The following is a 26,371-nucleotide window of genomic DNA, read 5'->3' as shown; positions in this document are numbered from 1 at the left end:
CCTCTTCCTTAGCCTCTTAGAGACTTAGGCTCCCTGGGGAAGGTTCTTAAGGCGGCAAAGGGACCCGGACTTCTTTTTTCCTAGAAGGTTGGGGATGGAGCTCCTGTTTCTGTCTCCGCAGGGACATTTAGAGCGCTCTGGTGGCGCGTGAACAGGGCACACAGCTTTCCACAGTCCTCTGCGAGACCCGCTTGGCAGCTTTCTCCGAGCCTACTCAGGCCACTTGTTTTCTCAGGGCAGAGCCTCCAGCGATCTAGGAGGGAAAAGAGAAGAAAGTGGCCCTCGGACCCAGCCCCTGCCGAGATGTCGGCACAGAGCCTGCTGCACAGTGTCTTCTCCTGCTCTTCGTCCGCGTCGGGCGGTACGGCCTCAGCCAAGGGATTCTCCAAAAGGAAGCTGCGCCAGACGCGCAGCCTGGACCCAGCCCTGATCGGTGGCTGCGGGAGCGAAATGGGCACAGAAGGCGGCTTGCGGGGCTCCACAGTAAGCCGCCTTCACTCTCCGCAGCACCTAGCTGAGGGTCTTGGTTCTCGTTCGGCATCTTCTCCCCGGAGTCAGCACCCTCGGGCTACCCGGTTCCCGACACCCAGACCTCTGTGCTCCTCTTTCTCCACGCCCAGTACCCCTCAAGAAAAGTCGCCTTCTGGCAGCTTCCACTTTGACTATGATGTCCCGCTGAGTCGCAGTCTCAAGAAAAGCATGGTCTGGGACCTGCCTTCCGTCCTGGCTGGGTCGTCGAGTAGCCGCAGTCCAGCAAGCATCCTCTGTTCCTCCGGGGGAGGCCCCAATGGCATCTTTGCTTCTCCTAGGAGATGGCTCCAGCAGAAGAAGTTCCAGCCCCCACCGAACAGTCGCAGCCACCCTTACATCGTGTGGAGGTCTGAGGTAGGGACCAGCGCCATGCGTCTCACAGCCCAAAGCTGGATGCCACAGGCAGTTCCAGGTGGCTGTTTTTAAGTCCCTCTGGTGTACAGAGTGAGGCCTTAGCCTTAGCGGCTTCACTCTAGCGGGCTAGTGCCAGAATGGGACCACCCTAGGTGCTATGAATATTTCTGGAGGAGTACCAGGGTTCACTTTAGAGTGGTCCCAAGATTTGGAGGAAGAGATGGTGTTTTGATTTCTTTCTGATGCTGCAGGCAATCAAAGGGCCATCTGATCTCTTCACCAAACCTGGATAATTTTAGGAACTCAAAGAGTTTATTGCTGAGTTCTTTACGATTTTCTGATGAAATGCTATACATCTACCACTAGAGTTCAGAAACTATTTTGTAGGATGGTGTGTGTGTGTGTGTGTGTGTGTGTGTGTGTGTGTGTGTGTGTGTGTGTTTGGGTGGCATGGTAGAATAACTATTATAATTCTCTAGTTTTGATTTCTTTTTCCTAAAGGTGTAATTTCAGAAATCTATGGTACCGAATACTTTCTGTGCTTAAGGGTCTGAAATGTCATGGAAATCCGCCTAAATTCCACTAAGGACAATTAGTAGTTACTGGAATAGACATGAATCAGGAATCAATAATAAATAGGAAACTTGGAGGAAGCTATCTGATTTCTTTCAAATGTTTGCTCTCTTGTTCTGAATGGAGAATAGAGCCATTGGGAAACTGTGGTTGATGGAGACTTGGAGAGCAACATACTTTTAGAGAATAAATAGTAGTTGGTTAAAAAATGACCAACTCCTTCCCAGTTTAGTCCACAAGCTCTATAGGTTTGCCTGGGATCTGTTTCCATAAAAGAAGGGAGACCTCATCAATTGTAATTAAATACCTTAAAGCACAGTTAGCATTACAGAAATGAAATGAAATACTATGTAATTGCTGGAGATTTAGGCTAAATAAAGGAAATACAACCAAGCTGAACAGTTTGAAAATAGCCTTTCAGTTCTGTTAGCATGAGATAACTTTTAGAGTTCAGCTTTAGTAGACCACCCTGCGTGGGGGTGGGGGCCAGCATTATTGATCATAAATAACAGAATCAGGTGTTGTTAATGTTAGTGACTAAGTTAAAGTAACTACTGGTGGTGGTGCATGACATGTGGATTATGAAAAAAATGAACAAAAACATTGCTGACTGGATCAGGGAGATAGTGGGAAGAAAAGTTGAGGCAAAGATACCACATTATATCCAAAACAATAGGCTTGGTATTGGGAAAAAGAAAAGCTAAGTTCCCGCTCAGTTTCAGAGGCACACTTTAGTAGATTAATCTATAGGAGGGAGGGGAAGGAGGAGAAAGAATGGAGGGAGGACAAGAGATAAGGGGAGAGGAGAGATATCAGAAGCTAGCCAAAGCTTCAGATTTGATTGTTGCTGGCATTCTTATCCATTAACATCTCATAATCAACGAACAAGAATTTGAGTTTCAGCAATACTGGATGGCTTTTGTCCATTTCAGAGTGTGTAGGCAGTCTGCACAGATCTCATCCACCATGACTTTTACCCGTTTGTAGTGGATAAAACTGAGTGCTTTGCCATATAGCAAAAGAACACAACTTTCCCATAAAAGGTTTATGTGCGTAAGTGGGTAGGGGTGGGCATCCCTTTATGCTTGAGGCACATAGGAGGTGATTGGGTGGAATACTGGCACGTTAAGTCCAATGCTGGTTTTACTTAGTAGAGGCGAAGCTATGCTAACATAACTCCTAGGTCTGGAATTTAATGGTCTGGGTTACCTTTCAAAGATTGAATATTCTGGAAACCTTTCAAACTCCAAGAAAAATTCATCCCATTGGGCACTGCCTGTCATTCATGCTTGCAAGCAAGCTATATCCTTTGTCTTAAGAGAGAAATGTTACTAATAATGGCAAAAACCCAGAAAATGAGAACCCTATGCGGCTACTCAGAGGTCTCAGAAGTGAACTTTGGTTCACACAGACTTGTTTCTTGCACTTTTCTTGGTTGTTCTGTCTCAGGGTTTCTCAATCTTAGCACTATTGCTGTCCAAGACCCAGTGGTTTTTTGCTATGGATGTTGCAGTGTTCAGTAGCATCCCTGTCCTCTGCCCCCTACGTTCCTTGGAGCAACTGTCTTAGCTTGGAGACCTACTGCTGTGATGAAACACCATGACCCAAAAGGAAGTTGAAGAGGAGAGGGTTTATTTCAGCATATGTTTTTGCATTGTAGTCCATCACTGAGAAGTCAGGACAAGAACTCAAACAAGGCAGGAACCTGGAGACAGAAGCTAATGCAGAGGCTATAAAAGGGTGCTGCTTATTTGCTTCTTCCCCATAGCTTGCTCAGCCTGATTTAAAAAAAAAAAAAAACCTGGGACCACTAGCCCAAGGATAGCACTACTCACAAAGGGCTGGTTTATCTCCCATCAACTACTGATTAAGAAGATGCTCCCCTATAGCTGGATCTTATGGAACATTCCTTCAACTAAGGTTCTTTCCTTTCAGACAACTCTAGCTTATATTAAGTTGACATCGACTAGCCATCACAGTACCTCTTTTTTTCCAGTATGACAAGAAAACCTGTTGATGTTGCCAAATACTTTCTAGGGGAAGACCTACCTAAACTAAGAACCATTGCATTTTTGATGGTGAATGTAGCACCTCAAGCTGGGCCTACAGAAGGACTGCAAACTAGCCTAAATCCACAAAGATCCCCTAGAGGTATGTTTGCAGATTCCACATACTTAAGGTTTCCTCTCTCTCTCTCTCTCTCTCTCTCTCACACACACACACACACACACACACACATACACACACATACACACACTCACACACACACACACACTCACACACACAAACACTCCTCTAAATTCACATGAATATATCTGATAATTTATTGATTTATTTCAGGTTTACTCAGTGATAGACCACATCCATTCACATTTAGTACTTTGACCAGACTCTGATTTTAAACAAAATTAGGTCACACAGAAGTTTCCACTCTGAAGAGTCTCATAAATGCCCACCATTCTATTATTTGTGCTCACTCAATGCTCAGAAATGACACACAATATGAATGATGCAATCAGTACATGTTTACCAACTTGTGTTCTTTAGCAGCCAAGCTCTTCCTCTGCCTCTGATAAAGGAATACCACCTGTTCTTTCAAACCTGGAATCCTCTTGACTCTTGAGAACCAGACCAGAAATTGTGCCCATATGCTCCTGGGCATTTTCCATCTTGGATAACTCACAGTCATGATAATTTCTGTAGCAGTGGCTTCTATTCTTTTCTTCATTCCTGTTAAAGACATTTATTTCTCTACATACCATGAGTGCAGAGAACTCCAAGTATGGGGTTAGTTCTTAATGAGGGTATGGTGTAAAAAGATTAACATTATGAGAGACCAGAGTTGAGCAAGGGATGATTCACTGTTTTGGGGGCAGGGTCTTGGAGGTTTTCACTCTTGAGAACAGTTGAATTTGATCTTTAAGTCAGTGTGACTTAAAGGGGATGAAAAGTCACTTCTTGTGTGTATTTGTGTGTCTATATAAGGGGTATGTGTATGGACATCAGATGACAACCTCAGAAGTTGGTTTTTTACCTTCCACCTTCTTAGAAACAGGGTCTCTTTGTTGTTTGAAGTGCATAAATCTGACTGGCTGGCCTGAGAGCCTTGAATTCTTTCCTCTCTACCTCTTGACCTGAAGCATGAGGTTATAGATGCATGCTACTGTGGGGAGGCTTATGTGGGTTCTGAGGATTCAAACGCAGGTTCTCACACTTGTGGGGTAAGCCATCTTCTCAGCCCCAGGGGGCTTATTTCTTGCCGAGAAAGAAAAAGTGGGAGTGCATTGGCATAGAGGCATTGGTTATGCCTGAGCTTCAACAAAGACGAATGACAAGGAGTTAAATGCAGTATGTTTGAGTTGGGATGGTTAAGATACCTGCAACCTAATATACGTAGCAACTAGAGGGCTTTTGATATAGTAATGTGTTGAAAACAGAACTCGGGTACACTGTAGAGGAATACCTATAAGCATAGATAAAAATGACGGGAGGGTCAAAGCACATTCTCTATCCTCTCCTAGGAGTCTCCTCGCACCTGCAGATATGTGAAATGACGTAGCCTATTTGTGAAGTGCAGTTAGGTGGGGTAGTGTCTGACTATCTCTTGGGTGATCTTGTTCAACAGGCAGGGCAGTGTTTAATCAGGGAGAGTCACACAATGGGAGTCTGAGGAATTTGGACTCTATTGTATAGAACCAGGAACTCTTAACTTGGTGGTGGGTTTGTTCTCAAGAGCCATTTGGAAAATCTTGAAGATGTTTGGGGATGTTACAGCTAGTAGTGCTGCTGTTTCAATTTCTGATCACAAATTTAGTGGTTTAAAGCAACACAAATCTATTCTTTTTCTGGGTACCAGTTCCAGTGATTCTCACTAGGCTACATGTAAGATTCTAGTGGAGCTGTGTTCCTTCTAAAGGCTTCTAAGATTCGCAGCCTTGACTTTCCTAATAGCACTTTCCCCTTTATCTTCAAAGCTAGCCATGTTGTTATCTTTTTAATCCTTCTTCTCTAGTCATTTCTCCATCTGACTTTCTTCAAGACATGTATGCTTACATTGGGATCATCTGGGTAATCCAGGGTAATCTCACTATTTTAAGGACATCTGATGAGCAAACTTTAATTGCATTTGAAACTTGAATTCCTCTTTTCTATGGTGTACTATGAAGTTACCAGCATGTCCATCTTTGGCAGGACTTTATGATGTCTACTACAGGGTGGTTTCTCCTAGTGAAATCTATTTGGGAGGCCAGGAAAGTGTTTAAACACCCTGCCATGTTCAGGGCAGTCCCATGAGGAAGAATCATTGCACAAAGATAGCTGAGGGACTCCACTGTAGAGAATGAGGGAACTTGGGAGTTTTGAAGGCTGAGGATATTAACACAAATACATATTTTAGATGCATGGCTGTGATATCTAGGGAAGCATGGTATAGAATTACAAAACAGGCAGAAGTAGGAACTGAGGAGAGGGGCACATGGCACTATCATGCCAAGCATCCTGTGTACAAATGAGAGTTTATATATAACCCTTGCTATAAAACTTCTGTATTTCATATTCTCCATTTTAGCCAGGTGTTCTTTTGCAACTGTTGAAGTGCCTGAAAGCAGAACTCCCATTTAGCTTTACATTCTTAAGATCTAACCCGTGTTCCAGAGTTTTAGACCACAAGGTGCTCATCACTGCAAGCATGTGACATGCATTGTCTGATTTCCTGCTAGACATCTTCTCAGAGTAGCCACTGGGTGGCTTGACTTCGAAAGAATCTGGAACAGAATGATAGGCTCCCCTTTCTCTGAACATGATCCATTGTCTATGTTATTTTGGTTGTCATTAACATTCTCTTGCTTGCCTATGGTTACCAGGCCAGGAAGTCTTTAGCACCTTCCCTATTTTACTTGTTTCTTTTCTTTCCTTCTCTTCTCATCTCAAATCTTTCAATGCTTACTTCTTCCATTCTAGAAAGGATCTGAGGGAACTACGTGAAAATATCTAAAGAGGGTCCTTACATCTATCTCACGTGTTTCATTCTTCTTGTCAATGCCTCATTTCTGCTTCTTACCCGACAGTCCTTTGCCACTGCTTCCTCCTGATTGGTCACTTTGTCTTCAGTGGAATCTGTTCTTGGTTTTATATTCCCATAACACAATTATAATCATGTTGGCCTCTCACAAGGCACATTTGACAGAGCTCAGTGTGTACGGAATGAAGTTTTTATTTTTGAGACAGTTTCTCACTGTGTAACCTTGTCTGGCCTGGAATTCAATAGGTAGACCAGGCAGGCCTAAAACTCATAGAGACTGCATTGCTTCTGCCTCAGAAGTGCTGGAATTAAATGAGCATGCTACTGTTCCTGGCAAACTTAATTGCTCAGCTAGTCATTTCAGTGCATTTTGCAATATAATCTTGGCTTTCTTCCTCGCCTTCAGCAATTCTGTTATAGCAAAACCAAACTGGTCACTTAGTTAGGGCCTCATCAAATATTTATTCAGTGTCAGCTACGCAGTGGGCCTTGGATATATCTGTGCAACTTACAAGCCTTACTATGTAAGGTACTCATAGCCCGTGGAGGCAGTAATAACCAGTGAAGAAATCTTTACATTTGTTTAGTGTGCTAGCCATTATGACAGGGGGTTGTAGCAGATTAACTAATGATCCCCAAAGATGTCGCTGTCCATATCTCAATCCCCAAGTGGGTAAATATTCCTTACATTTCAAAAGAAACTTTGTTAATGTAAGACTATTATGGATTACATGGGTGGGGCCAATGCAATAACAGAGTTCCTTATAAGAGGGGATCAGAAAGATAAGTTCTAGAGGGAGAGAAAGGAGGAAGGGAGTAGTGGGAGGAGAGAAAGAGGAAGGAGAGTGAGGAAGAGATTTTGAGAATGCTATACTGCTAGTTTAAAGATGGAGGAAGCAGTCATGAACCAAGGAACACACCAGTTTCCAGAAGCTGGAAAAGACAAAGAAACAAGTTTCTTCTCAAGAGTTCCCTGCTACAAGCACACATGACTCTAGGGACACCTTGGTCCTCCTGGCCCAGTGAGATGCTGACCTCCCCAAATATTGAAAAGTGTATGTGTATGTGATAATTTGTTACAGAAACGCTACCAATTGGACATAAAAGTTAAAGCTGTCTGGACTATAGCAAGTGATACCAGTGGATGGTGGGCTTTTTGCAAAGCCCTCCCAGGCAAGGCTATGTTTAAGAGGGAAAAGGGGCTGGAGAGATAACTTAATCAGTCTATAAATCTCTTGTTTCTTAAGCACTTGGACATGAGTTTGATCCTCCAAAACACACCTCCTAACACTGGGGAGGTGGAGACAGGAGGATGACTGAGTTCCCTGGCAAGTAACTCTAGCCTAATTGGTGAGCTCCAGGCCTAATCAGTCTAGCCTAATTGGTGAGAATCCCTGAGTCAACTCAGGTGGATGTCGTTCCTGACGCTGACACTTAGGTTGTTTTCTGTTTTCCACATGGCTGTGCACCTGTGTACTCAAGAATATGCATAGAGGATTGTGAAAAGAGGGACTGTAGTATGTTTGAGGTACTTAGAGAAATGTGCCTTGATTAGAATATGGTAGTGGGAAAATGGAAGTACAGGTCTGGCTAGACTTTGAGCTCTGTGGTATTGATTTCCTTATTCAATGGAAAGTTCTCTGTAGACTTTACCTCTATCCCATTCCCTTTGATTTTTGGTAACTTACTTCCAGCTCTAACTGAGAAGTCTACATCTGTGCTGTTGGGCTCAACTAGTTACTATGATCAGATGAAAAAAAACTTCCTAATACAATCAGAACTTATTTTTCCATGGTGAGCTCCTGATTCTTATAATCTGGTCCTCACATACAGGAAAATATATTTCGTAGTAGAATATACCCAAGAACTGAGAAAGTCTGTTTGTTGACAGTGGTTCTCTTAGATCCTGGAAACAGGCTTTTGGGAACATCACATCTTGTTCTAAAGTTTACTGCATCTGTACTAAACCATTACTTAGATAAATAAAGTGGGGTTATGATTGCAACTATGTCATAATATGGAAGAAACACCTGGAATTTAGTGAGTAAAAATTGAAATTAGTTATTATGTTAGCTGCTAAAGAATGATATTTTCATTAGCCATTAGGGTGATGCAAATCAAGACCTTTATAAGATACCACTGGGATAGTTAGAATTGAAAAAGAGTGATAACAGGAAGTGTTGACAAGATGTGAAAAAAATTAGCATGCTTCTCTGCCGCTAGCAGAAATGTAGAATGACGCAGTAATTTTGAAAGCCATTTGACAGTTGTTTAACATGTCAGAGAGCATTACCCTATGACTCAGCAATTCTGCTCCTGGTTATATACCCAAGAAAAATGAAAACATGTTCATTCCAAACCATATGCATGAGTGTCAGAGCAGTATTATTCTTATGAGTAGAATGATGGAACCAACCCAACCACTTGTTAACTGATGAATGGAAAACAAAACATGGCCTAGCTGCACAGTGGGAGATTATTCATCAACAAAGGAGTTGAAGTACTGGTGCATGCTACCCAGGAGTGAATCTTGAAAACACCATGCTACATAGAAGGAGTTCATTGCAAAAGACCACTGGTTGTCTTTTAGTTGGCAAGTAGACAAAATGGAGGTAGAAAGTAAAGTTGTAGTGTTTAGAAGTTGACAGGAGGGAGGGATGAGGATTGATTTCTAAGGGATATCTCTTTTTAGGATAATGAAAGTGATCTCAAACTAGATATAGGTGATGGTTGTATAACCTTGCTGATGTACTAAAAAGCACCCAATATACAGTTTAGTAGGTCAAATGGTCTGATCTCTGAATTGAGCTTCAGCCAAAGTAAAAGGATGATGCTTTCATTATATTCCGAAAACACACCAAACATTGCTGCTATGCCATGTTTGCAATAAAGGTAAACACAAATGTAGGGAAACAGTATTTTGTGTGTTTCTTTGAAGATGCCATGAGGGGAGTAGTAACAGCTTTGGAAGATTCAGTAGAGGAGTCAGTAGCTACCTCTGGGATTTTCTGAGATTGGTTACCATGGAAATTCTACGCATTGCTTATTAACTTGGAATCAAGCAGAGAGAAGCTATTAAAATGATTGCTTTTCAGAAATGGTAGCTATTTTAGAAAAGCACCACAACTACTTAAAACTGTGAAAAATATCCTGGCTGTATCTCATCAGAGCCATTAAACAGTCAAAGACCTTCAGGAAGTATCAGAACTAAAAGAAAATTTGAGAAGCAGCCACTTCTTCAGTAATAATGTTGATAGACCCAAGAGGAGAATGCTGAGCCCAGGAAGTCTTTGGAGAGACAGAGTGAGCTGAATTATGTGGCTGTATGGAACAACAAAATAGTGTGTTGTCTTTTCATAGTTCTGTACTAATCATAAAAAAAGATGAAATGTAAATTGGATCAATTGTCAGCTTGCAACTTTGATGACTTCTTCTTTCAGTTGTAACAGCAGATATTCTGAGAACAAGATGGAGAGGAGAAGGGAGAGAAGCCTTAGGTGACAATAGCTATGGCAACTTAAACTTCACTATAGTGAGACATCTGCTTTACTCAATCTTTTTTTGTTTTCTTTTGCTTTGCTTTGTTTTGTTTTGTTTCTTGAGACAGGGTCTGTTTGTGTTAGCTTTGGCTGTCCTAGACTCGCTTTGTAGCCCAGGCTGGCCTCAAACTCACAGCGATCCGCTTGCCTCTGCCTCCCAAGTGCTGGGATTAAAGGCGTGAGCCACCATGTCCAGCTTGTATTTTGGTTATTTGAACAAAATCCAATTCTTCTCCAGTTGAAACTTTCTTTGCTTCCTTGCTGAGTTGATGGGTAATGGCAATGACGGTAAGTGAAAAAGCAATTAGTATTTATAGGGTTTGGAGAGTGAGCCCCAGTTTTTGTTGTGGTTATTATTGAGGTGACTCTGGAGGATGGGGATGGTATCAGCAGTGATGTTCCAGATGAGGACACTGAGGCTCAGATTAAGAGATAAGCAGATGTGGGCGGAGAAGGAATGAATTGGGTGGACCCAAAGGGCCTGGATTCAAATTATTGCTCTATCCTGTGACTAGAACAAATGAGGCACCCATCTTCTTTGTGCCTCTGATTATTTGCCTACCAAATGAAGCTAATGAAGGTGCTTAGCTCAGAAAGGTTTTGTGAGGATTCCGTGGCATATTTACTTGTGAGGTGACCAGAGCACAGGAAGGAAAAGAAGCCAAAATAAAATAAAATTGAAGATGTGCCCACACACACAGTTAGGAAGCAAAACATTAACAACAACAACAACACCCAATTAAAAAAAAGACACAGCACACTCTCTGAGAGGAACTAAGGGGTTGATTTAGTCAAATATATTTATGTGTCTCCTGCATGAACTGGGAATCTGATCTTGCCACCATGGCTGTAAAAGAGGTGGTAGTCAATACACGACTGAGTAGACACAACTGCATAGGATTGTGATTGGAAATTGATTTTACAAGTTGGTAAGTGAAGTACAGTTTTCATGGTCAGCCGTGGAACAACAAGCTGTCACCCCAGGCATTTTGGCTTAGTGACTTGGAACACAGGAATTTGACACCCTTGCACTGTGGATTTGGTGTAACCCAGCACATGCCAGTAGGCCAAGGGACAGCCTTCATTCCAACACAGAGCAACCTTATCTCATTTGGCTTTTTTTTTGAATGTAGGATACTTTGAAGGTTAGAAAGTGGATAATCATCAGTGAAGCTCTAGCTGGTAATGGCTGTGTGTGTGTGTGTGTGTTTTCTTCAAGGCTACTGTGTTCATTTCCTTATCCTACTATGATCACATGAGGCTGACCTTTTATAGCTCATCTTGCCAGCATCTCTCTAGAATAACAAAGCAGCTTCACTCAGCTGAGACAGTGTCTCTATACTCAAATGCTTTGCTGAAAATCCTCCTACTGGGTTGCCTCATCCAGCCCTGATATGAGAGCTAGTCTTATTGTAACTTGTTATATACCTGTTCAGTTAAATATCCCTGGGAGGACTGCTCTTTTCTTAAGGTAAACATAGGAAGAGGAGTGGATCTGGGGGAAATGGGGGTTGAGTGAGTCAGGACGTCTCAAATCAGAGAAGAATAAACAACAACAGCAGCAGCAACAACAATAGCAAAAGAATGCTTGTGTCTAGGTCAGTTGTGTCCTGGGTGTCAAGTTATTAACTTAAAAACTGTAGCAGAGAGCCTTGATTTTGAAACTGTGGACCATCAATTTCAAGTGTGTGAACATTGACAGGTGCTCAATGTCTGATTATCAGGTGTTTTTGTCTTTCATAAAGTCCTGGAAGAAATTTGATAATATATGCAAAAACATTTATTTCTAAAATATCTGACTATAGTTCTTATTAGCATTTCTAGATGGAGTTTAGTATTCTATAATATAAATAAATGGAATATTTGAAGGGAAAGTCCTTAAAAGTCTTCTATCCTGTCTAGACATCTATGTGATACTTAAATCTCATCTATGACACTTCAACTTTATGCCCAATAATTTACAACCAAGATGAAGAATTTTTTATTTCTCATGCCATTTTAGATAGTAATGGGCACAGAAAATTCTCCTAGTATTGTGTTAAGAAGAAAATTATATTATTTATGTTGCTGTTCTATGATAGAACATTTGACCAAAAATAATTTATAGAAGGAAGGAAGACTTTACTTGGCCTTACAGTTCTGGAGAGATAAGAGTTAATCATGGCAGAAGGCATGGCATCAGGTATGCAGAACATAAATCATTGCATCTTCATCCATAAACACAAAGCAAACAGAATGGACTAGAAGTGTGTCAAGGCTTTAAGTTCTCAAACACTGCTTCCAGCAAGGCTGCACTTTGCTGTAATCTCTCCAGGCAGCCCCATCCACTGGGAAACCACGTTTTCAGGTCTCGTAGGCATAAGCCTATTAGGAATATTTCTCTTTCAAACTACAACAGTGTTCTGGTGACTATCATCATGCTACAAACAATTTATACTTCTCTTGTTATACAAATAACCACCCATCTAGTATTATTAGGAAGTACAGATTGGTGAGCATCAACACAAAGCCTTTGCCATGGTTTCCTTTTGTGAATATATCAAATTTAGAATTGAATAAAACCTGAAACTGAAGACTATTTATCCAAAGACATTTTGCAAACTATTTATAGAAATTCAAGATCAAAACTAAGTGTCTTGAAGCTCTTGGAGTCAACACCATGAGCCAAACTTATTTTAGTGATATGTATGAAAGCTCAAAGAAAAATACAGCATTCTGTTCTATGAGAACACTGCTCTTGGTCTTCAGCAAGCCTCTAAAGAGATGTGGGAGTCTGGTCTTAATACTAACATACTATCAATAAACTGGGTTGTCAGAATGGGTTTGTCAAAACACTGAGAGAACAGACACAAAAGTTTACATGGAGATGGCCTTCAGCCTTGAATGTCAACACTGGTTCTAGAAGTTCTGAGGCATGCATTCAGCAAATATTTTGTGATTCTGCTGCAACAACCATTCTTTTATCTCTATCTATCTATCTATCTATCTATCTATCTATCTATCTATCTATCTACCTATCATCTATTATTTGCAGTGCTTGCAATTGAACCTAGGGTCTCATGCATACCAGGCAAGAAGTCTGCATATGCCATCCCTAACTTTCAACTTGTGATTACATTGGAAATATATTGCTCCTTACATTTTCCACGTGCAATGTCCTGTATCTCTGGATGCCCTGGAACTTGATACATTGCCAAAGATGAGCTTCAACATTTGGTCTTAAACTACCTCTCTAGTACTTGAATTACAGGTATGAGCTACCATACCTGGCCTGTGCAGTGCTGGGGGTTGAACCCAGAGGTCCAGAGATCCTACATGAGCATTCTACCACCCGAGGGACATACATCCCCAGCCCTATTCGCATTTGCAGAAAAGTGTTAGAGAAATAATTTAGGCTTGTGATTTGTTTTTTTTTTTTAGTTGAAATTGATCATTCATAGTTATGAGGCTTTAAAAAAGCAGAATAGTTAATTTTTCTTTTAAACAGTAATGTGAATTTTTTTTCCTGTGCTAGCAGCTGGATGCAGCGGAGTTAATGCATTGTGATGGTTTTAGTCTTTTCTCATATACAGGTGTCCTTTTTATAGAATAATAATTATTCCATATAAAATTCTGCTCTGTATCTTATTCTCTTCATTAGCTTTCTAAGCTACATAAAGATATGGTAGATTGTAGTTCATGTGACTGTTCACTCATTGAATCTAAAGCAATCCTATACATGGAACTTATAGACAAATTCATTGAACAAGAAAGTTGGTTAGTTAAAAAGAAAATTGACGTCTAATAAACAAAGATTTCTTTGAGTTAATTAGTTGAATATGTTCAAGAGGTACTTTTTAAAGCATAGAAAGTTTAGTATTTTCATTGTACTTGAAAAGGTTTTGTGCAGAGTTTGGTGTCACAATTTACCAGTGTGTTTTGATATATGTGCAACTTTTAAGAAACAATGCTTTTGTTTAATATATGCACACTTTTTATCTTCACAGCAGCATCATGGTTTAGAATTTAAAATGAAAGTCTCATTGTATTGGAAGCATTGGGTGATAACCTATTCTATGAAGATAGTTATGTTTTTAATTTGTACAAAAATATAGAAAAAGCCAAAGTTCTATGTCTTCATTTGAATTTCCTCAAAGACAGGATGTGGGTGAATGCAGTGGAGTTGGAAGGTGACATCAGGAAGCAGGAAGGAAGAAGACAGACTGAAAGAGAAAAGAAGGAAATGCCATCATGAGGCTGTGTCACAACAGGTGTAGCTGTGGACAAGAGAATGGCTGAAGTTCCACCAGGGCCACTGGGAAATGTAGACTGCCTCTCAGGATGACCCACCTGTGCTTCAGTTAGCTAAGGTCATAGACAAGTGGTTCTCAACCTGTGGGCCGTGACCCTTTTAGGGGCTGAATGACAGAGGTTGCATATCAGATATCCTGTATATCAGATGTTTACATTATGATTCATAAGAGCAGCAAAATTACAGCTGTGAAGTAGCAGCAAAAATAATTTTATGGTTAAGGGTCACCAGAGCATGAGGAACTGTGTCAGGAAGGTTGTGAAGCACTGCCATTGACTATTTGCATCACAAATCAACCCAGACCTGAGTGATGTGAATGTCTGTGTTTCAGAAATTCAATTCCGGCTCAGCTGGGGAGTTTTGTTTTTAGAGGTATGAGCTGGGCTCATCCACTTGCCTACTTTCAGCTTGGGTCAGGGAGGGCGTGCAAGGTTCACTGTGGCTTCATTTACTGTCTGGTGTCTGGATGTTTCTCCATATGCTTTGGGTTTTCTTACCGTATGACTAATCTCTGGTATTTTGTCAAAGGGAGTGACAGGATTAGGCAATTCAAAGACAAGGTAAAGAGATCCCATCTTTTGGTAGGGAAAGTAAGAAATAATTTTTTTATAATTTATTTAATTTTACTTTGTGTGCATTGGTGTGGGAGTAAGGATGTCAGATCCCTTGGAACTGGAATTACAGACAGTTGTGAGCTGCTATATGGGTGCTGGGAATTGAACCCGGGTCCTTTGGAAGAGGCGACAGTGCTCTTAACCACTGAGCTATCTCTCCAGCCCTGAGAAATATTTTTTTTAATCTGCTGGAAGCTAAAGGACATGAAGCTGGAGGATATCTGCAGTTGTTTCTAGCCACCTTGGGTTGAGATTGCTACTGGGGTTTTGACTACCCTGTACTTTGGGCATGCGACCGAATGTGCATCAGATATGGACCACTAGCAACACAAGACTTGCCTGAACTTGTGCTGAGGCTGCCCTGCACAGTTATAGCAGATGCCCCCCAAAGTATATTACCATAGGTTCACAAATAACAGCATTTAAAAGTAGTTACTCAAAATCCTCACTAACCAAAAGCATTGCAAATAGGCAAAATAACCAGAGCCTTTAGAGATGTCTAAGCTTGGGATCAAATTCCAGTGCCACTATTCATGAATTCTAAATTTCAATTCCTACAACCTATTAATTGTGCAAGGGAGATAAAATTGCATTGACTTTGTAATAAGTCATTAGATCAGTTGAATAGTGAAGTTGGGATGCATGAAGTATAAGAAGTTGTGCAGAGGTGTCTGTTTTGATTACCTAATATAATTTATTTTGAATTGTTTTTGTAGGAAGATATAAGTAGATTTTATCATATTTCTGGGGACAGAAAAGCCACAGTACTATGGTAAATGTAAATAACTACTGTAAGATACAATTTTGGTTTTGTAAATTGTTGGAAAAGATGTAGTAGTTGAGGAACTACAATGCAGTGCAGTTTTCCTCTATATTTAAATTATAATGCTTGAGCTCTGCAATTCTAGTTGTATTCAAATGAATATTTTTGTCACATGTATATGTCCATGAACCAATGGCAAAATAAGACATCCTTTAGTTATAGAGTTAGAACAAAGAAATACTTAAGACTTTGTATCTTGGGATTGCTCTTTCCAAGGACCTAAATTTATTTCTCAGCATCATACTGAGTGACTCACAACTGCCCATAACTCCAGCTATATGTGATCTGTCATCTTCTTCTGGAGTCGAAAGGCACCTACGTCCATGTGCAAGCATACACATACACACACACACACACACACACACAGAGAGAGAGAGAGAGAGAGAGAGAGAGAGAGAGAGAGAGAGAGAGAGAGAGAGAGAGAGAGACAGTGAGACAGAGAGACAGAGACAGACATAAATAAAAATAAAACAAATCTTTTTAAAAAGACTATATATCCTCTCTCTGGAATAGTTGATCATTTAATAAGAGCTATTATTGATTTATCTTGTGTTTTCAAAAATTAAGCACATTCTTCGGTTGACAGTACATATAGAGCTTTTACCATAGTATCATTGTGCAAATTTGCTTGTTCTTAGAACTTTTACATCTACTCCCTAGAGATACTTCCAGAAGACTGGAAGTAAACCAAACAGAGCAACAAAAGCAGTCATCTTTAGTTCAAACTGGCATGCCAAAGCTACAGAGCAGAGGTGACAAAGGAATAAATCGTGTTTGTACTATCATTAGTTGGTAATGACAACCTATCATTCTGAATGATTAATTCACTCATTCATCTATCAAAGAATTCAACATACAAGTGCCAACTCTAAGACTTACCAAATAGTCATTATAATAACTAATATTTATTCAATGCTTGCCTTGCACCAGTTGCCCATCTATGTGGTTTTAAGAGGCTAGAGATAATTAAATCTCCATAACTATCTAAGTGAGCCAGCAATTAAGAAATGGAAAAGGTAAGATTTGAATTCAGATCTGGCCATTTTCACCTAGAAAAGTACTGGTTCTGACATCCTCAGTCTAAAGACATGTGACTACCATTATAATAGCTAATAATTGTCGACCATTTACAGGAGCCAGGCCTTCAGAAAACTGCTTTAGTTTCAAGAATCCATTTAGTTCTCATAACAGTCTCATGAGTTATCATTGGTTTCTTTTTAAAAGAGGAGGATTTTGAGATTTAAGTAATTAGTTCGAGATTACACAGTTGGTGAGAGTTGGGTCTGGGACTTCAACCAAGGTAGCCCGGTTTTAGGCCTCTTACTTGTAACCACCATTCTATTCAGACTGCTCAGTAACTTATCAAAAACAGGGGTTTACAAAAGGGAATCTAAGAACTGGTTACAGGGAATGTCTCATTCTGCCTTGGGAAACAAGGAGAAATCACACTTGAGGACAGTGTTAAATCTCTGAGTATGTGTTTATTTGATAAACAAGGAAGATATGTGGGGACAAAATGAGAAAAGGCATGCATGCATCAGTTAGCAGGGTGCAATTAGATACTCAGAATTGTCTGCTACAATCAGAAGATTGAGCCATGAATTTTGGAATTAATTTGCATGAGGTACTATGCTACCCAAACAACCATCAAAATCTTAATATCTTTTAAACTCTAATTTTGAAATAATTTTCAATGAAGAGAGATCAGCAAGGACAGAACATAGGGCCCTTTTGTATTCTTTTTCTGTTTTGTTTTGTTTTTTGAGACAGGGTTTCTCCATGCAGCCTTGGCTCTTCTGGACTCATTTTGTAGACCAGGCTGGCCTTGAACTCACAGCAATCCACCTTCCTCTACCTCCCTGAGTGCTGGGTTAAAGGTGTGCTCCACCACACACTTTTGTATTTTTTACTTCACATTTCCTCATGTTGCATAATCATGATCCATTCCTTGAAACTGAGGTTTCTAGGTTGCTGAGGCAATCCTGACCATGTTTTATAAGGTGTGTGTGTGTGTGTGTGTGTGTGTGTGTGTGTGTGTGTGTGTGTGTGTTTGTTTGTCTGTGTGCATAGAAACTGAGAAACCAGTCTTGGTGGCAGGTTTTTTTGTTGTTGTTGTTGCTGAGGTTCCTTGGCCACACTTTTAACTGGTGTGTGTGTGTGCACGCGCGCACGTGTATGCGTGTGTGTGTACATGTGTTACTCAAACACAGAATTTACCTGGATTTTCACAGTCATCCCATTATTGTCCTTTTTCTTTTCCAGGATCTAGTCCTGGATCTTAAGTTCCATCTGATTCACATGGCTTCTTACTCTCCTCCAATCATTCTGTGTCTTTTATGATTTTGATGCTCCTGAAAAGCATTTGCTGGATATTTGGAAAATTGTCCCTCTATTCCGTTTTTCCAGATTTCCTGTTCCATGATTAGAATAGGATGATGGGAAGAATGCACAAAGATGTCATTTGAACACCATTGCCACTGCTTAAATAGTTTAGTAAAATTTGATGTTTCTGTTTTTGGTGATGTATTTAGCCCAAGTACAGTTATCACCTTGCCCTATATGCTTGGTAGCATGGTCACATGCTTGTTAGGAAGCTGCAGTATTGAAGACATAGAGTGTAGTTAAAGGACAGAAACATCCAGTTTATAGTGATGCCACTTGCCACCAGCTGACTTCAATAACTATTTGGCGATATTCTTCTTTTCAATCTGGATTTGCATGCCCTTCTTCCTGTTTTAATGAAAATTTTTTTCCTCATGAAAATCCATCACTTTGTCTTTCCTTGCTACCCTTAATTTCCAATAACATGTCTTTGGATGCTCCATATGTTAGTGTATTAAGGTGGCAGAATTCCAAGATCAGAAGGCTTTTTGTCATTTCCCCATTGGAAAGAAGAAAGAACTGGATGTTGAGTAAATAGTCATTTACATCAGCGCATTCCTCTGTGCTTGTTGGATGCTTATTTCTCTCTTGTTAACAGTGCTAGAATAAACACATAATTCTACCAGAATATTAGCAGTGTGTGCTGTTTTCTTTCATTTGCCAGGACTGTTTCATAATAAATACCTCTGGGGAAAAATATCATTGGCTAGCATTATCAGCAGTTATGTTAGTATTTCTACTGAACAAACTATGAAGTTTAGAACATGCTTTGCAAACAGAAGGGAAAATGGGTCTGGCTTATGTTGTATTCCTAGACTATACTGATCTTGCTACTGATAAGCTCAAATTTAATTTACATATTTCTCTTGGTTGGCCAAAGTTGATGTCATTATTTTGTGTAATGTTCATGAACTAAAGGTTTCTTTTAGGATGGAGTGATACCAAAACAGATGTTTATAATGTACTTTCAGAGCCGGAGTTTGTGGATTGAATCAGATATTCATGTTTGTCGAAATACTTTTAGTTAAATGGAACAAATGGATTTTCTCAACAATTTTGTTTATCTGGGTTCTATCTTTATATCATGTTTTAGTTTCTTTCAACTATCATTTTTATCCTTTAGAGGTACAAGTTGTTATGTCCCATACCAGTTGAATCCCATGTTTTTATATGTCTACAGAATACCTACTTAAAGATTCCACCATCACTCCAAACTGTTTGAAATAACTAGTAAGTCTTTCTTCCAATAAAGAGAAAATGAAGTAATTTTACCATCATTGCCCTTAGCTTCTATAAATGAGATGTTTGAATTATTGAATAGTTAATATTACTATTAGAGATAGCTACAAGGTTTAGATTTTTTTTTATTTTTGATGTAGAGTACTTTGTACCTTGACATATTGATAGATTTGTGTAGGTCCAACCACAATTAGGATATTGAACAATTTCTCCACTCCACCATTACTGTCTGAAACTCACTTTACATTCCTACACTATCCTCCCGGCAACCATTGATCTGTTATATGTCACTGTAGTTTGCTTCCCCCCCCCCCCCCAAGAATTTGATATGAATGTAATTCTCCGGTGAGCAGCCTCTGGAACTGGTCTCTTCTGCTCAATGTAAAGTTTTGAGATGCACGCAAATTTTTTACACAACATCCAGTTTGTTCTTTTTTATTCCTGTCCACTGAACTCTATGATGTAGATAGAGCATAATTTATTTATCCATTCACCTTTCAAAGTACATTAGAATTAGTTCCAGTTTTTAGCAATGAGAATGAGTCCAAACATGTTTGTAGGATTCTGTGTAAATGTTAATTTTCATTTCTTTGGAATAAAACCCAGATATGGAATTGCTGGATCACAGTGTATATATGTATAACACCATACAAAGCTGTCAAGCCATTTACCCAAGTGGTTGTCCCCTTTTGCATACCCATTAGCAGTGCCGTATTTTTCAGACCATAAGACACACTTTTTCCTACCAAAAGTGGGGGGAGGGGCAAATTAGGCTGTGCATTATGGTCCAATTGCTGTTTTTACTGTTGTTCTTGTTTTACTTCTCTAAAAGCTGGGTGCATCTTATGATCCGAAAAATATAGTAAGTACAAATTCCACTTGCTCCATGCCCTTTTTTATCACTTTGCTTTGTCTATTTTGTTGATTGTGTGGTGTGCAAATGCATCTCGTCAGATTTCTCTTTTGTGTTTGCCAGTAGGTAATGGTGAACACCACATTTTCATGTTCTCATTTACAATGCTTAGCTCCTCTTTGGTGAAATATTTGTTTAGGTACTCTGCCCATTGTCTTAATCATACAAACTGGGTATTTCTGTGTATATGTGTGTCTGAGGACTGTACATTTATTCATATGTGTGCTGATGTATGTGTAGATGCTTGTACATGCGCTTGTATAGAGGAGGGGTCAATGTTGGGTGTCTTCATCTTCCTTCCTTCCTTCCTTCCTTCCTTCCTTCCTTCCTTTTTTGTTTCTCTTTCTGAACTACCATGACTACATTATCACTAAGCCAGACATTTCCACTGATCCTACGCTATCTAGCCAAGGAATTCCAAGGATAATTTTATCTCCACTTCCCCAGTGCTGGGATTATAGATGTACCACTATACCTGGTTTTGACACAAAAGCTGGAGATCTGAGTTGGGTCCTTTTCTTGAGTTACAAGTAGTTTACCAACAGTCACCTTCCCAATCTCCTAAGTTTAATTTTTATAGGACAAAGTTCTTCCTAAATTGCTCTATGTAAGAGTGTAGCAAAAGTCTCTGTTTCTAGGAGGGGCTGAGCCGAAGGCTTTAGTGTTTGGGGATGCAGTGACAGTAAGGAAGAGTTTCTGATGGAAATGGCATCTATGTAATTACAACCTAGTTGCAACAAAGCTGAGGGTTTGGATTCAATGTAAATTATAACATCTGAAGCTTGAGGCATACCAAGTCCAGCTCACAGATATGATATGGGTTTAGAAATTAATCTGGGAATCTTGATTTTTGAGTTTCTTCACAATGCTGTTTGCTATCCAGTATTGTCTCAACTCTTTGTTTTCATTAGTTGGTGCTAGTTTCTATGAACTTAGATGACAACATCAAAGTACATACTATATCAGTTAACTTTGGCCTCAATAAAGTTGACAGGCACAACCATGAAGTTTGACTCCATGCAGCTCCTCTTCAGGTTCATGGATCCGTAGGTTGGAGGAAAATTTCAGTTGGTGTTACCAGATTGGCTGATTTCTTCTATGCTTTCTCATGAACATGTTCTTACCTGACATCTTGGTTTCATGTAACCCTTCATTCACCCGCAAGAGCAAGCAATCTCAGGCTTCTACTAATGGTGGATACAAGATTGAAAGAGGGGAATAAGATGTTCTAAGTCCTTTTGGGCACATGCTGGGATGTGCACAGCTATCATCTCTGATGTCTTCTATTGATCAAACCATGAAGCTAGTCCAAATTTGAACATGATCAGGAATAAACTACTAATAGAATTTTTCACTACGTTGCTAGGGACCAATTCCATAAATAATTTTTTTCACATGTAAGTGACATGGAGGTTTGAAGTGTATGTATCAAAGGGAATACAGAAAGAAATATATCCATTTATTAAATTATGGTATCCTTCGGTTAATTTCAACTCTCTTTTGTCTTGTCTTTTACTTCTTCCACAATAAATAGGTATTAGCTGTGTAAATTGATAAATGGTTGTAAAAAGTTAAAGTATGTTGCAAGCTTAGAAAAGACATTGATTCTTTTCATGTGTATGGAAGGCACTGGAGTTTGTTCCCAAATGTCAATTGTACATTTTAATATACTAGGAGGTTAACTTGCTTTGACTTTTAAGGTATAAACTGTAAAATGTACTATTTTAGGATGGATATTATGAATTTTAACCAAATATTTTGAACTTTTAGCATAATTTGCAGGGGTTGGTTAGTTCTCTTTTCCACCACATGGGTTGGGGAGGGGGAGGACTGAAATCAGATGGTCAGCCTCAATGTCAAGTTTTAATTTACATGTTATCTACCTCACAATTCACTCAATACATTTTAGAATTTAAAATTACTTTTGTATGTGTGTGTGTGTGTGTGTGTGTGTGTGTGTGTGTGTGTGTTATACACATGCCACAGCATGTATGTGGAGAATAGAGTATAATTTACAGGAGTCAGCTCTTCCCTTCTACCATGTGGGTTTGTGAGGAACTGAAATCAGGTGGTCAGACTTGATGTCAAGTTTAGAACATTTTCATTACTCTTTCCCAATAAGCAGTCTCATTTAATTCTTCCTTGTCTCTGGTTCCTACCAACCACATACCTACTCTTCATTTATGGTTTGTGTGTACCCACTACTGTTTCATAAAAATGGATTCATATCACATGTGACCCCTTCTATCTGCCTGTTTTTAGTTGGCATTGCTTTTTTGTTGTGTATAGGACTTAACACACAATATTCTTATGGAGTGAACACACATTTTTTCATAAAATACTACAATAAAGAAATTTCAAAGATCCTTCTTATAGTGATGTTATAACTCAGCATATCCAATTTTAATGTTTAGTTTTGATTTTATTTTTTCTGAGACAGGACTTGTCCATGTAGCCTTGGCTGCCCTGGACTAGCTTTGTAGAGCAAGCTGGCCTCTTCGAGTGCTAGGATTACAAGAGTGTGCTACTATGGCCAGCTAGCATATACAATTTTAATTTATTTCTAACTACATAGACCAATATTAGCCTTGAAACTTTATGGGTATAGCTTCTGACATTACTAGGGAACATGGTCGCACAGCAAACTCCCTATTCCTCTCTATCTTATGGTCTTTTTGCCGCTTCTTCTGAATCAATCTCAGAGCCTGAGCTGTGAGAGTTGTACCATAGATGCATCTGTTGAGACGGGACTCCACAGCTCTGGATTATGATTGGTTGCTGTTTTCTGTAGTGGTCTCTTTCTGTTGCAAAGACAAGTTTCCTTGATAAGAAGTGAGGACCGCATTTATCAGTAGGTATAAGGACAACGATTTAGAATGTAGTTAAGGAGGATGCTGGCTTAGTAAAGTAGTGGTTGTAAGTTTTCCTTCAATAGCCATGATTTCACTAGTCCTAGGTAGTTGGTTAGGTTTCCAGAACCAGACATAATTTCCCTCTTATTGAAGAGTTTTTGGTTACTGCCAAAATATGTGTGCCAATATTGTACCCTTAGGATTATTGTGCTTTGCTGGTCATCATTGTGGTTCATAGGTGTCATAGCTAGGTAGGACTACATTGTTTCTTTCCTTTGGAACTCCATGGCACTTCCTGATACCATGAAAGCCAGTTCTCAGAGAGGAGGATTTCTGGTCAGTTCTCAGGGGCCTCTGGGCCTTGTATCAGAAGAGTGTGGTGTCTTCACAATGAATGTGGCTGAGCACACATCTGTATAGTATTATGTTGAGTCCTTTAGGAATATGCCAATGAATGGTATGGCTGAGTCACATGGTAGCTTTATTTTTTAGCTTTTAGAGAATTCACCATATCTATTTCTATTGTAGCTGGGCCAGTTTGCAATCCCACCAACAGTGAATAAAGGTTCCCTTGTTCCTACACCCTCACTAGCATTTGTTGTTGGTTGTTTTAGTGATCATTGCCATTCTGACTGGAGTAAGACGAAATCTTAACTTTTTTGAGTTGCATTTCTGTAATGATTAGGGATGGCAAACATTTTTAAGAAGTTTCTTAGCTATTTTTAAAACTATTTTCAAAACTCTTTATTTGGGTCCCAGGTCCATTTGTTTTAAGTGGGCCATTTGTTTATTTAACTTTTTAAAAAGTTCCTAGACATTAATATTCTGGATATTAATCTCTTGTCAGATATATAGCTGGTAAAGATACTTTCCCACTTTGTGGGCTTCTTCTTCCCCTAGTTGATAGATTTTTTTTTAGCTGTGAGGAAACTTTTAAGTTTTATAAAGTCTCACTTGTCAGTTGTAAGCCTTAATTCTTAGGCAAATGGAGTCCTAAGCAGTAAGCCCTATGTCTATAATATGTAGCATACTGCCTATGTTTTATGCCAGCAGTTTCAGTGTTTTGACTTTCACGTTTAGGTCTTTGATCCATTTGGGGTTAGATTTTGTGCAAGGAGCTAGACATAGGTCCAGTTTCATTATTCTGTAGATGGACAGTCAGGTTTTCCAGCATTTTGTTGAAGACACTTTCGTTACTTTAGCTTAAACTTTTGCCATATTTGTCAACTATTAAATGACTGAAGTTATGTGAACTCATGTTTAGGTCTTTTTGTTGTTGTTGTTCCATTGTTCTACATTGCACTGTTCTTTCAGCTTAACACTGTTGTGGCTATCTAGGGTCTTCTGTAGTTCTATATGAATTTTAGAAAAGTTATTTTTCTATTTCTATGAAGAATGAGAGGAGGAGTTTGATTGTGGTTACATTGTTATAAATAGATTTTAGTAAAAATACTTCCCTTTATATATAAGGTTGAAAACTCCCTTTTTCTTTAATGGAAACACTGTCTAGCTTCTGTTTGGCATATGTGAGCTGAAAGTATCATTGTTCTCTCTATTAGGTCCATTGTTGAGTAAAATCAGAGCTATATTATCATAATTATTTTGATAAACAATAGTCAGTCTTATAACCATGACAGTTCCTATGTGAATAATAGGTTGATTCTATGTGCAGTGTGAATATGATGTCCTGGGTAGGATAGAGTGGAGCAGTGCGTCATTTCATCATACACTAAGTACAGAACACAACTTAAAATTGATGCATTGCTTAGTTGTGCAATTAACAAAGATGTACTTAGGTTTTATGTAGGCTCAATTTTCTTAACAAATATAGTTTATTACGAACTTATTAACCGAGAGTATCTCACTTATAACCCGACTAACCTAAACAATAGGAAAAGAAGATTAAAGAATATAATAATGAATCTGTAAGAATATCAGTTCCGAGGAATGATTCTCCTGGTGTAATCGGCAGGATTTCTTCTGCTGGAACCTGAAGCAAACTGGAACCTCAGCCGGAGCCCAGAACACCAAGCCTTCCCTCGAGCGGTTCTCTTTAGGAGCGTCTCAAAGTGGAACGATGAACAGCCAAAACTATCCCACGTCTCCAAAGACTCTGCCTCTTGTTTTAGGCTCACATTTATACCTCCTCTCAGAATTTATTCAAGGATGATTTTCAGCTGGCTAACAACCAATCTCCCCCACATGGTGGTTTGACTTCTAAGGGAATAAACATTACCTGCTCTCTCACAAGTCTTTTTCTCATCCCCGACTTGTGATCTAAACAAAAAACATGCTTATCTCTCATTCAGTTTTATGTGTATGAGTATCTTTTTTGCATGTACATGTGTGTACCACATGTATGCCTGGTGGTGCCTGGAGGCCAAAAGAGGGTGTCAGATCCCCTGGAACTGGAGTTACAGTTATGAACTGTCATGCAGATACTGGGGATTGAACCCAGATCCTCTAGAATAGCAGTCAATGCTCTTAGCACTGAGCCATCCCTTTAGCCTAGAGTTTTCCATTTAATAAATTTGAACTGCAGATGGTATAGTTCAAAGGGAACAACTATGTATAACTAGGTGTAGAATTTCTTCGTACACTGAATTTTATTTTTTTATTTTTTTTAAACTTTTTTTCTATTAATTTATTCTTGTTACATCTCAATGTTTATCCCATCCCTTGTATCCTCCCATTCCTCCCCCCCCCCCATTTTCCCATTATTCCCCTCCCCTATGACTGTTCCTGAGGGGGATTACCTCCCCCTATATATTCTCATAGGGTATCAAGTCTCTTCTTGGCTACCTGCTGTCCTTCCTCTGAGTGCCACCAGGTCTCCCCCTCCAGGGTACATGGTCAAATGTGAGGCACCAGAGTACGTGAGAAAGTCATATCCCACTCTCCACTCAACTGTGGAGAATATTCTGACCATTGGCTAGATCTGGGAAGGGGTTTAAAGTTTATCTCCTGTATTGTCCTTGGCTGGTGCCTTAGTTTGAGCGGGACCCCTGGGCCCAAATCTGCCTATCATATTGTTCTACTTGTAGATTTCTAGGACCCTCTGGATCCTTTTATTTTGCTATTCTCCCATGCATCTCTCATTTAGAGTCCCAATAGGATGCCTTCCCCTCTGTCCCAGTTTCCTGGTAAGTGAAGGCTTTCGTGGGACATGCCCCTTGGGCTAGTATGCAGATATAAGTGAGTATATACCATTTGATTCTTTCTGCTTCTGGGTTAACTCAC

At 39.6% G+C, this 26,371-nt stretch overlaps 1 protein-coding gene across 1 annotated transcript in view; it reads left to right on the top strand.

Moving 5' to 3' along the window:
- The first annotated feature begins 95 nt into the window (after positions 1-95).
- Arhgap6 (Rho GTPase activating protein 6) overlaps positions 96-26,371 on the top strand; it is a 483,811-nt gene continuing 457,535 nt past the window's right edge. Inside the window, exon 1 of the mRNA XM_051142194.1 lies at positions 96-885. Within this exon, the coding sequence (XP_050998151.1) occupies positions 304-885 (582 nt within the window). The 5' untranslated portion in view covers positions 96-303. The remainder of the gene's footprint in view (positions 886-26,371) is intronic.

This window comes from Acomys russatus, chromosome X, assembly GCF_903995435.1.
Source record: "Acomys russatus chromosome X, mAcoRus1.1, whole genome shotgun sequence".
Classification (NCBI taxonomy): domain Eukaryota; kingdom Metazoa; phylum Chordata; class Mammalia; order Rodentia; family Muridae; genus Acomys; species Acomys russatus.
The sequence above is the reverse complement of the archived record's forward strand: the minus strand, read 5'-3'. Positions and strand labels throughout refer to the sequence as shown.